The following is a 13,308-nucleotide window of genomic DNA, read 5'->3' as shown; positions in this document are numbered from 1 at the left end:
TGTGACTGAAGTTCACAAAATAAAAGTCCCTGTGAGTCTAAAACAGACATCCAGAGGCAAAGCGCTTTAGTGAAAATTTGAGTTTGAACACTTTACTGCCCTCTACAGCTGCAAATAGCTTTACTGATGGAAAGTGGAAGTGAAGTAATAATATGATTTAATATTTTTTTTATTACTATTTTTTTATGTAAGATTTTATGCTGATATTGTTCCTGTGCAACAAATTTTTTTTTTTTTAATTTTTTTTTTTTTTTTTTTAACTGCATGTAACTGCATGCAGCTGTTTTCAGTACAAGTCAAACATTTACACTGGAGGCCAAATGTCTGGAATAATGTACATATTTTGCTATTTCGGAAGGAAATTGGTACTTTAATTCACCAAAGTGGCATTCAACTGATCACAAAGTATAGTCAGGACATTACTGATGTTAAAAACAGCACCATCACTATTTGGAAAAAGTCATCAAATCGAGACAGGCCCCATTTCCAGCAGCCATCACTCCAACACCTTATCCTTGAGTAATCATGCTAAATTGCTAATTTGGTACTAGAAAATCACTTGCCATTATATCAAACGCTGTTGAAAGCTATTTGGTTCATTAAATGAAGCTTAACATTGTCTTTGTGTTTGTTTTTGAGTTGCCACAGTATGCAATAGACTGGCATGTCTTAAGGTCAATATTAGGTCAAAAATGGCAAAAAAGAAACAGCTTTCTCTAGAAACTCGTCAGTCAATCATTGTTTTGAGGAATGAAAGCTATACAATCTTGAAATTGCCAAAAAACTGAAGATTTCATACAAAGGTGTACACTACAGTCTTCAAAGACAAAGGACAACTGCCTCTAACAAAAACAGACAGAGAGGTGGAAGGCCAGATGTACAACTAAACAAGAGGATAAGTACATCAGAGTCTCTAGTTTGAGAAATAGATGCCTCACATGTCCTCAGCTGACAGCTTCATTGAATTCTACCCGCTCAACACCAGTTTCATGTACAACAGTAAAGAGAAGACTCAGGGGTGCAGGCCTTATGGGAAGAATTGCAAAGAAAAAGCCACTTTTGAAACAGAAAAACAAAAAGAAAAGGTTAGAGTGGGCAAAGAAACACAGACATTGGACAGCAGATAATTGGAAAATTATTTGGATCTTAACCCCATTGAGCTTTTGTGGGATCAGCTAGACTGTAAGGTGCATGAGAACGGTAAATGGTCTGCATTTATATAGCACCTTATAACCTTAGCAGTTCTACAAAGCACTTTACATTGTGTCTCATTCACTCATTCACACACACACACCAATGACAGCAGAGCTGCCATGAAAGGCACTAGCCTGCCATTGGGAGCAACTTGGGGTTCAGTGTCTTGCCCAAAGACACTTCAGCATGTGGGCCAGGAATCAAACCGCTAACCCTGTGATTAGTGGACAACCCACTCTACCACCTGAGCCACAGCTTTGTCGGGCACTTCTTAAACAAGAAGTGCCCGACAAAACCGCCACATCTATGGCAAGTGCTACAGGAAGAGAAACGTCACCTGAGAATCTGGAAAAAATGACAGCTAGAATGTCAAGGATCTGCAAAGCTGTCATTGCTGCACAATGAGGATTTTTTGATGAGAACTCTTTGAAGTAGTTTAAGAAGTTCTGAATTTTTTTTTTTCAAATTGTAATAGTAATTTTTCACATTATTAATGTCCTGACTATACACTATGATCAGTTGAATGCCACTTTGGTGAATAAAAGTACCAATTTCTTTCCATAAGAGCAAAATCTGTACATTATTCCAAACTTTTGGCCGCCAGTGTACGTATAATCTTCTCAGGTGCGCCATTAACTCAAGAATCGCTGCAAATGGACCATTGAGTTGGTGAGTTGAACATCGATTTGTGAAAGATTTGTCCATTTGATATAGAGAACCAGTCCGTTTTAATGGAAAATAATTGTTTGTTCCTGTGAGGCAGCAGATGCCCTAACCCTGCCCCCACCTTAATCATAACCATATGGAGCCTGTCAGGCTGAGTACCCTGCAAGGAACAACCAGAGGCATCTTTCTCCCATCGCGAAGAATTAACCGAAAAGAATGATTCATTCATTCTGATTGTCGAGTTCAACTCACCGACTCTTGATCTAGTCGCAGCTGTTCTCGAGTTAACAGCTCACTGGAGCGGAAGAGTATCAGTGAATTAATATTTACTTCTGTTTTTCACACATCCCTTCAGAAGATCATATGGACCAGGGTTTTTCAAACTGGGGTCCGGGGACCCCCAGGGGGCTGCAAGGGGGTGCTAGGGGGGTTGGTGGAAAATTTCAGTGAAAGAAAAATTGTTCATAAATGTAAGAACTATATTTACCAAATTTGACGTTATTGCCATTTCAGTTTAGTCAAAATGTTTCTCTTCAGGTTTATACATTTAACACGACCCAATTATTGGGTAGAAAAAAGATACGTTGTCACCGTACAACAAACCAGCTAAATATTATTTATTTTTTTGATTTTGACAAAAACACAAATGCTGATATCTTGCCACATACTCATCTTATTTTGTCATCAGATCACTGTTTTGCTTAAGACTGTGCTTTAAAAATGTACAGAGAGGCACAAAAGTTTTTTATTGTTCTAACAACAAATAATTTCCATTGAAAGTGGATTGGATCTGTTGAACACATGACCAAAATTTTAAGAGAGCCACAGTGAAAGATAAATACAATATAACATGATGATTTATGTGGGGGAAAAGGTTATTTTCCACCTCTAAAGCATTTTTGTACTTCAGTTTTTACAGCTCTAAACAACATTTGACATTTTATGATAGTACATTACAAATTCATATTATGAATTATTATATTCCACTTTTTTCTTATTTTTATCCGAATGTACTTTTTCAGATTTTATTTATTTTGCTAGGTATTTCTTTATATTACACACAGAAAATGAATATAAACTTAATTCAACACTATAAATATACGTAATTATAAATAAACCATAATTTTTCATCTCTGCGTTTTCATGCGTGATCAAAAGCATAAAAAATGCAGATATGAAAAACCGACTGTTGATATTGCCAGTTTATATCGGTGGTTATAGCCGATGGTTTTAATTTGGTCAATAATTGTCCGATATATCGGTGCACCCCTACAGATAATATTTAACAAATTTATTTTGGCTTAAGTACAGTAACAAAATAAAAGTGAATTATTTAAATTGTCTTCATATTATAACACTTAAAAATGTTCTTAATTTTTCTCTGGTCTTTATATACAAAAATATTAAAAGTGAACTTTATAGATTTTAGGAGGGTGTCCCTGACAAGGTCATTGTCATATTTGGTGGTGCTTGGCATTAAAAAGTTTGAAAACCCCTAAAATGGACTATTCTATGGGTCTGATGGTGTTTTTGTCCCTTTTGGAGCTTGACATGCATGGTCGATTCTGTCCTTGTTTGGAAAAGGGCTGTATGAAAAATATTTCATTAAGAGTCTATGAATAGTTAAAAAAAAGAGAATACAGTATGTAAAGGAAGAACTGAGTCAAATCTCAGGAGTGCTCTTGAATGTTTTCAAGATTTGACGGGGAGCCCCGTTTATGGACTATTCTGTTGTCAAGGAATCAGAAGCTTTTGGAAACAATTTCATTATCTTCCAACCAATCGTCCAACTGCCATCTCCAAAACAGAGAGAGAGAGAGAGAGAGAGAGCAGAGAGAGAGAGAGAGAGAGAGAGATCATTGCAGATCATTGCATTACAGAGACGAGAGAGAGAGAGAGAGAGAGAGAGAGAGAGGAGAGTCATTGCTTATGATCTCTCTCTCTGTTTGAGTCTTTAAAAAATGTATAAATTACATTTGTATGAAATAGGCTATTAAATATATTTGATAAATTACATAATATCAATACATAAAACATTTTTTTATATTACATGTAATGTTATTTTTTTTTATAAATATATTACATAATATATTATAAAAAATTTTTTTATATTAGTGTTGGTCTATATATAAATAAACATTATTTTTGCACATTTTTCATTGTTATTACATTGCCATGGTTGCATTAATCTATACTGTGCTGCACTCTGTGTGTATGTTCACTCAGGCATCAGATTGTTGGGTTGTTGATGTTGGACTGATGTGTATCGCAGTGCTTTACAGAAGAGAGACATGAGCATGTGGAAATTCCCTGTGTTTGCATTGTAAACAAGGCAAGTACTGTCTTTTAGTTACATTATTTTTCTCATGTATCTTTTCTGTGTTTTTGAAATGTGATTTTATGGCTACAAATGGTTTTATTTAAATTGGCAGATGCACATAACAGTGAAAAATATTACATATACTGGGAGATTAAATTTTTTTTTTAGTATAAATAATTCACATTAAAATATGAGTAGAATGTTGTTTATACTGCCAAATTTCTTATTGATTTCCTCTTCTTTGATCTGTAAATCTGCACATATTCTTATCACCCCTTATTTATTAAACCTAACTAGATTTGTTTAAAAAAATATCTGTGGTCCATGCTCAGCTTGTGTTCAAACATCTAGCCGTTGTTTTGTTGTTTTAGAAGAATTATCAAATTAAATATTATAGCCAATTGTGTAGCCTCTTGTGTCGCTCTGTGTAGCTTCTGTTGGTATTTTAAAGACAGAAAAAGCACTATAAATTATGAAAATATAATGAAGATATATATTTTTTCTTTGGTTTTCTGTAAGGTTAGACATGACTAAAAACATGGCCAAAGTGGTTTTTCAGTGCTTGTTACTTTGGCTACTTTTACCTGCGGCCAGATGCCAGGACAGAAGAAAGTCTGGAAAAACACTAAACAACCTCAACAGCAAACAGAAAAATGGTAATTACATTTCTTTCAATGTTTTATTCATTGTAAGATGATTATTTGTCTTGGCTTAGTCTTACTCATAGGAAACAAACAAACAAACACACACACACACACACGTTGGTGCAGCTATCACTATGAGGACTCTCCATAGACATAATGATTTTTATACTGTACAAACTACAGATTCTATCCCCTAACCCTACCCCTAACACTACCCCTAAACCTAACCCTCACATCATTACATTTTCAATAAAACATCATTTAGTATATTTTTTAAACGATTTAAATTATGGGGACACTAGAAATGTCCTCATAAACCACATTTATAGCATAATACCCTTGTAATTACCAGTTTATAACCTTAAAAAAAATGGTCCTCGTAAACCACTTAAACCTGCCCACACACACACACACACACACACACACACACACACACACACACACACACGATATCTTTAATATCTAATTTGTTTCTCCTAGATAGCAAAGATATTAAAAAAGATGTTTGCTTGATTCCCCTGCTTCTCAGATTTAATAAAGAGTCTGAGATTTCAATATAAATGAAAAAATTTCAGGACCAAATTATGTCAGTAATTTTAATAGTAAAAGAATGTAAAAATGCTACAATAAAAAAGCATTAATTGTTAACGGGTAGTTACCATTACATATACGATAAAAATTATAATATATTTTTTTTAGATGTAAAAAGTATGATTTTACCATATAATTAACAGTAAAAACATTAACTATGTTTCTCAAGAGAAAACATGTAATTTTTTTTAAACTATTCTTAATATTACAGTAAAAAATAATAATAGGACGTGTCCAGAAGCCCCTGCGTGGCCCATAACTTTCCAATATATTTTATGGGAATAGTTACTTCTTATTTTTAATGTCAGTAATACACATTGGTGTGCTCTGTTATATTTTTTGTAGTTCATGTTTATTGCATTATTTTAGTATCACATGTAACTCTGATGGTGTTTTTTTTGTGTTTGTGTAAGTGACACTTTGCAGTGTGTGTCTCTACATGTGTATTAATTATTGCTCCTGGAAAGGTAGTTTGTGATGAATTTTAAGTCATCATGTGGTCTTTTGTAGTTAATAAGGTGAATAACAATACATTTTAAAATGAAAAGCAGAATTTTATAGTTCCAAAAGATTAGTATATCAAGTTTATATCATTTAATAATATAAACGGTTGTGAACCATAAAATATGCAGGAATTAAAATTACATCCCGTAAAGCCTGAAACATGATCACAATATTTTTATGGTAAAATTCTGCCATCCAAAATTTCCAGTATTTTACCGTAAATTTAAAGGAATATGAATATATATATATATATATATATATTTTTTATTTTTATTTTTTTTTTTTACAGTGTATCCACATTAATTGTGTAGCTCTTATTGTATGTCAACAATTGACTAATTTGTCTCTATTTTTGTTTCTCTTAAAGAATTTTAAGACTTTTGTTTCTTCTCTGTTAGTGTGTCCACTAGATATCGCATTCATTCTGGACAGCTCCGAGAGTGCCAAAGTCTTTTTGTTTGATCGACAGAAAGCATTTGTGCGCTCCTTCAGTAAGCGGATTGCACAGATGCAGTTGTCCGACTGGCATCTTCAAACTCGTCTTGCACTGATTTACTACAGCAGCACAGTGTACATCGACCAAAGCTTCCAAGACTGGCAGGATCTGGACGTCTTCCTAAGCCGATTGGAAAACACAAGCTATATTGGCCAGGGGACGTATTCAACGTATGCCATAACCAACACCACTCAACTCTTCACCAGTGAGACCAAGGGCCAAAGCGTGAGGGTGGCTCTTCTCATGACCGACGGAGTCGACCATCCACGGAATCCTGACATCATGATGGCGGCAGCAGAGGCCAAGAGCCACAATATTAAGATCTTCACAATAGGCTTATCAAACCTGGCACAGGAGATGAACAGTGCCAAACTGCGGGCCGTGGCGAGCAGCCCCTCTCAGCAGTACTTCCACAGCCTCACTGACCCCCATCTGGAAGAACGGCTCCTTCAACAGCTCGTGAGACATTTAGTTGATCTGTCAGTGCCTGTTTTCCTGTTGCGATCAATCAAACATCACAAAAATCCCATATAATTACATCTGTATGATATTTAAACTGTAAATGGTTAAACTCAGAATGTGCTTCATTTGGTAACATCTAAATTAGCTGGTTTGATTTGGAGTCATATACTATTCAACATGTCTAAATCAATATATATATATATATATATATATATATATATTCAAAATATTCTAAATGTATCTATCTACTTCCATGTTGGGGTAGCTACTTTGAAACTGTAGCTTCCCAAGCTACACATTTAACTTAAAATAGTTAAACTACAGTCAAACTACTTACTAAAAAAGTAGTTAGCTACATTAAAGCTATATAAAGAATAATTTTCATACAGTATATATAATAATCAGATTACATTCAGAAGTTCTCTTCTGACATTCCCTTATGAAAACTAACCATGGTGCTACTACAGTCATGGTTACTATAATATTACTATAGTAAAACTATGGTTTATTTTCATTAGTGTTAAACAAATAGGGTGACAACATTAAATTGAACATAACTTTATACTTAATACATACTAATAAAACCATAAAACACATTATAACTTAATCAAAATGTAGTGATAATCAGCAGCAGTAAGCTAAATATTTCACTTCGAAAAAGAAGGCGAAGTCCATTTGAACTAGTTCATTTATATGAACCATCTGATCAAACCGACTTACTAAAATAAAGTTCTGCATACTTAATATAAGCGAATCGTTATCTTTTATTTGCACTACAATAGCCAAGTGAAAACACAGGAATTTAAGACTAACTGCACCCATTGTGGTGCTACAGTGGCGTGGGGTGTGGATGTGTTTTCTTGTGTGGACAGCCCGGGTTCGATTCTGCCTTTGTCCCACTTTTTCCCATCCCGTTCCATGTCTCCACTCTTAATGTTTCCATTAATACTACTTATAACAATGAATAAACATTTATATAAAGGTTGATTTCCTCACAGTGATTTGATCACGGTGAAGGTCGGGAGTTTAATGCGAGTAAAATTAACCATGGTTTTACTATAGTAATACTGTAGTTACCATGTTTTTTGATAGAAACCATAGTTTCAATGCAATTAACCATGGTGTTACTAGAGTAATATAGTGTTAATATAGTAACTATGTTTAATTTTGTGGTTATTATGATTTTACTACAAAATACCATGGTGATACTATAGTTACTGTAGTAAAACCATGGTTCATTTTTGTAAGGAAAGGTTTAGGGGTTGGTGCAGGGTATCTGTGGGACTCTAAATAAACACAATAAACATGCTGCAGTGATGCCACTATACGGTATGTTAGTATTCAAAGGTGCACTAAGTTTTTGCTAATTAAAAAAGTTTTACACATAAAGACACCATTTATGACTGTCTGTCTGTCTGTCTGGCAAAAATAACTTTCAAATTTCAAGAATTTGTTCAACTATTTTTTTTAGGGTTTGAGATGTAAAAACAGTGACTAGAGTTCACTCCACTGTCCTTATGTGTGGTTCACACATCAGTGGGGGAATTGTGTGGGGGAATTTTCCATGTAGATACATAGTGGTGTAGCGTGTGAAATGCTAGATTTGACTGTATAATAGATTACTGTCTGTTTTAAATTTGTCTTGATGCTTTTTGATACTGTCATAGAGCTGCTATTCTTATCTCTCTTTTCATTTTTTCTCAGGAAACAATTGTAAAGAATGAAGTAAGTATTAAACAATTCAATACATACAGTATAAGATATACAGTGGCCCTAAAATTTGGTCAAGCAACACATAACAATGTATGAATGTCATGGCATTAGATACAAAATATCAAACCAAGTTGCATTTATTTTAAAGAAATATAGCACAAAGACATTTTCAACCAAAACATTGCACAAAAATAAAGTTTAACCCAGTTGATACTGTATATTATTCAAAATGTATATAATGTATTATCTGTAGTATATTATTAATTATATCACTAAAAACACCTAAATGTATATGGACACTTTCAAGTTGTCAAACGGTTGTGAAAAAATGAACTACACCTGTGGTTACACATGTGAACTTAAATAATGCTGCTTTGATGATTGCAAACTGCCTGTTGTTTTATTTCTTGTGCCAGTGTCCAGGGCCAGTGGTGTGTTTGTGTGAGAAAGGTGAAATAGGTCTTCCAGGCAGTCCTGTAAGTATTGTGGAGATGCAATTGTGGCCATTTTTGCTCATTTGTCATTAATGACGTAGTTTTGAGGAAAATTGTATTTTGCTTAGGGTCAAAAAGGACATCCAGGTTATGAAGGAGCACCAGGTCCAAAAGGCTCAAGGGTAAGAGTATAAATTATTACCATAAATAATAAAAAAATAATAAAAAAAAAACAGTAAACTTTGTTGGAAAGGGCAGGCTGTACAGTCATCTGGTCTTTATCGCAAAATAAACCTGACAGGATGATCAAGACCATGACACAAAGCTAAAAGCACATTATTCAGATTGTACATGGCTACTTACCAAATAAATAGTATACAAATAAATAGCCATGAAATGCTGATTTGAGTTGAAATTACTGTTTGACTCATTTATGTGACTAATTTAAAAGGGGGAACCAGGAGCGCCTGGTCTTCCTGGAATCAAAGGTCCAGAGGTATGTCACATGGATATTAATTTAGATTCATACATGAATATAATCAATTTATACATTCTGTTTCATCCAAAAGCTCTTTTGACCAACACTCTTGTTTGTGCTCCCTTATTCACAGGGCAGACGTGGGTTCAAAGGTGATAAGGTGAAACAAAGTAGTTTTATCTTTTACTTATGGGTTTTTGTAATTAATCCATTCACAAAGGTGCTTGTAGGATGAACTTGCAGAATCCTTATTTTTGTCCATTAAATATTAAATGCAATGAGTCTTTTCTGTATAGTTTCATTGTAGAGCAGCATAAGCATACAATATGACATTTTGTCATGACGTTTGTCCCAACAAACAAAAATTAATCATGTCCAGATCTCCAAAAATTACACTGCCATACTGTCAGTATCCAATTGATTATTTAAAACCTCACTTAAACTGCTATTATAAGCCAAGTCTTTAGAATCTAAATTTTTTTAGACGTGTCTAAATAATAATTAATAATAATTCCTTACATTTATATAGCGCTTTTCTAGGCACTCAAAGTGCTTTACATTGTATGGGGGAATCTCCTAAAACCACCACCAGTGTGCCACATCCACCTGGATGATGCGAAGGCAGCCATAGTGCACCAGTACGCTCACCACACACCAGCTATTGGTGGAGAGGAGAGAGTAGAGTTATAGAGCCAATTAATGGATGGGGATTATTAGGAAGCCATGATTGAGAAGGGCCAATGGGGAGAATTTCGCCAGGACACAGGGGTTACACCCCTACTCTTTATGAGAAGTGCCCTGGGATTTTTAATGATCACAGAGAGTCAGGACCTCGATTTAACGTCTCATCCGAAAGACGGTGCCTTTTTACAGTACAGTGTCCCTGTCACTATACTGGGGCATTAGGACCCACACAGACCACAGGGTGAGCACCCCCTACTGGCCTCCCTAATACCTCTTCAATATATCAACTTCAGTTTTCCCCAGGAGGTCTCCCATCCAGGTACTGGCCAGGCTCAACCCTGCTTAGCAGGGTAATTAAACTTGTGTAATTAAGTTCACTTAACTTGGTGATCATATACTAGGATGCAAGTAGACTTAACTCAGATTTGTTATTTAAATGTTGTTGTTTCTACTTAATAATTCTATTTGAATGGACTCAAATTTAGATCATACAATAACACTGCTCAAATTAAGAAGATTAGAATTTATCCTAGGTCAATCATTAAATAAACTTATTTCTCCATAGAAATGCATAGACACCTGTACATTAGTGGCACATTTACAAGGTGAACTGAGATAGTGTTAACAGGGTCCAACTTGACCAAAGGGGACACAGATCACCCTAATGTGACATCCCACAAAACAACTATTTGCAATAAAACAACATAATACTACAAAAGAGCTAAAACATAATAATTCTTAATAACAACTATTTAAATGCCACCGTATGTTCCCTTTGACCAAGGAAATATAATTAAATAATTCAAGCATTATGGGTATTCCCCATAACCTCAATTTTGAACTCAATAGTTTGAGTTATTATCAAATAAAAAATTAAGTCTATGGATTTTTAAGATAAATACATTTAAGGAACATATATATTTAAGTTATGAGCCATTTCAAGTAATGTTTAATTAAGACAACTTATTTTTAACCAGTAATGACAACATTAGGGTTTACAGTGTTGGGATTTTCACTGGCATGAACAATTGAAATATACGTTAATACTGCTGTGTTGAGTGCATTATATGTATATGAATACAAATATTTGCTTTTGTGTAATCAACATGATTTATTAATACTGTATCAGTAAGGCAAAAGTTGAGGCTGAGTCACAAAACAATGTCAGATGTTGAATTACTGCCATTAAGTTTTAGCATTAACTATCATTGATATTTCTGCGTGTTCTCACACATTTTATTGCACAATAAATTATTAAAGTATCGAATCATGTTTTAGGGGAATCAAGGTACTTGTGGACCACCAGGACAAAAGGGACATGAGGTACTTTATGGCTTCACTTCCATCCTCCAAATATGTGTTCATAAATATGCCATGTACTATTAATTAGACTTTTATGTTGCGTTTCACAGGGCATTGAAGGGCCTCCAGGGCCAAGGGGCCCAAGAGGAGAGCAGGCACAGTACAAACATTTCTCTCTTTACATCACATATAGTTTTAAACTGAATTCATAATCTCCTATTAGTATATGCTGTTTTCTTATATACTAACAACTGTATTTGTAACTATATTTATATTTTTATCACTAATATAATTATAATTACACTGCAAAAAATCCTGGTAAAGCAAATCATACTTTTTACATAGCTATATGTATCACTATACAGTATACTGTAAAGTAACTTACAGTTAATCAGTTACTAGTTGTTTACCATTAAAATTACTAAGAATCTTTACAGTTTAGCAAAAGTGGTTTGTAGTTGCATGAGTTGCCTCTAAAAAAAACTCTATCTATAAGACCAAATTGAAATACATTTGTCTTACCAAGAGTTGCTTCAAATGTAAACATTGTAATCATGGTAGGGGTGTGACTCTTTCCCCAGCCTGCACTTATGGAATGTGACATGCAGACAGCTTGTAATCCAGTGCTAATGTACACATATTAAGCAGTGAATTCAGGCTTGCAGGATATTATTCTTTTTCCAAGGGAGACTTTGTACAGTGGATTTAGTGGTGAGATGGATTAGTGAAACCAGTACAGTAGAACGTATGTCTACAGATCCCTTGAAGCACTGATTTAGGCATTTGTTGATTAAATATCCTGCACTTTATTGTTTGTGCTTATTGCAAAAAGTTTTGAAGAATTGGGATATTTCGCCCCAAAATTAAAATATCTGTCATCATTTACTCACCTTAATGTTGTTCCAAACCCGTATAACTTTCTTTGATCTGTAGAACAAAAGAGTCCCCAGTCACCATTCACTTTCATTGCATGTTAACAGATCCAACGAAAGTGAATGATGACTGGCAATGACATTCTGCCTTTTGTGCTCCAAGAAATATTAAAGAACATAAAAAGAACCCAATTTTTGGGTGAAATATCCCTTTAGTGAAAACTAAAGCAAATAGTGAGTGGCCCAAGACCAATTTTACCATATTTCTTCATTCTTTCACCAGGGTCCAAAAGGGTCTCCAGGGGACCAGGGACCTGAAGGACAAGCAGGACCTAAAGTAGGCTTATATCTTGAATTTCTTTGCCAGTGAAAAGTCTTTAACTGATATCTGCGTCTTAAATAGAAACAGAAATGTTCACAGTATTTCTCTTATCTGGCTCAAATAAATTCAGTTTTAGGGATGTTTCCATGTCAGTTTAAATTTAGATTTTTTGCCATTCATACTTTAGTCAGGATGTTTTAACAAAGAGTGCCTTGAAAATCTGACAAATATAATATCTGGCAAAAAACCCTACACTATTTGATACAAGGGATGCCTTTATTCTCTGTAAATGTCAAGTCAATGTTCTTTTGGAACACGCACAGAGAACGTGTTTGGTGATCAAAATACTTATATAATGAACTTTTTTTTTGTGTGTACTCAAAACGCGAATTGTTTCATTTAATGCTAAGAACAGGGCTGGGCAATATAGCTAATAAACAGGGTTGGAGAGTAAAGGAATACATGTAACAGGATTACGTATTGAAAATACAATATATTAGTAACTGTATTCCACTACAGTTACAATTTAAATAATTGGTAATCAGAATAGAGTTACATTCTAAAATGTATTTTGATCACTGAAGAGATTACTTTGCATTTTATTTAAATTTGTTTCATTTAATATT

The 13,308-nt window shown here is 34.3% G+C and overlaps 1 protein-coding gene across 1 annotated transcript in view; it reads left to right on the top strand.

The window, feature by feature from the left end:
• The first annotated feature begins 4,125 nt into the window (after positions 1–4,125).
• Positions 4,126–13,308, top strand: part of col28a1b (collagen, type XXVIII, alpha 1b) — a 28,750-nt gene continuing 19,567 nt past the window's right edge. The window contains exons 1-11 of the mRNA XM_051721096.1: positions 4,126–4,192; positions 4,705–4,836; positions 6,318–6,874; positions 8,582–8,602; positions 9,007–9,066; positions 9,153–9,206; positions 9,476–9,520; positions 9,636–9,662; positions 11,465–11,509; positions 11,599–11,643; positions 12,644–12,697. Of these exons, the coding sequence (XP_051577056.1) occupies positions 4,707–4,836; positions 6,318–6,874; positions 8,582–8,602; positions 9,007–9,066; positions 9,153–9,206; positions 9,476–9,520; positions 9,636–9,662; positions 11,465–11,509; positions 11,599–11,643; positions 12,644–12,697 (1,038 nt within the window). The 5' untranslated portion in view covers positions 4,126–4,192; positions 4,705–4,706. The remainder of the gene's footprint in view (positions 4,193–4,704; positions 4,837–6,317; positions 6,875–8,581; positions 8,603–9,006; positions 9,067–9,152; positions 9,207–9,475; positions 9,521–9,635; positions 9,663–11,464; positions 11,510–11,598; positions 11,644–12,643; positions 12,698–13,308) is intronic.

The sequence above is a fragment of the Myxocyprinus asiaticus genome, chromosome 16, assembly GCF_019703515.2.
Source record: "Myxocyprinus asiaticus isolate MX2 ecotype Aquarium Trade chromosome 16, UBuf_Myxa_2, whole genome shotgun sequence".
Taxonomy (NCBI): Eukaryota; Metazoa; Chordata; class Actinopteri; order Cypriniformes; family Catostomidae; genus Myxocyprinus; species Myxocyprinus asiaticus.
This window is presented reverse-complemented; position numbering and strand designations above follow the sequence as displayed.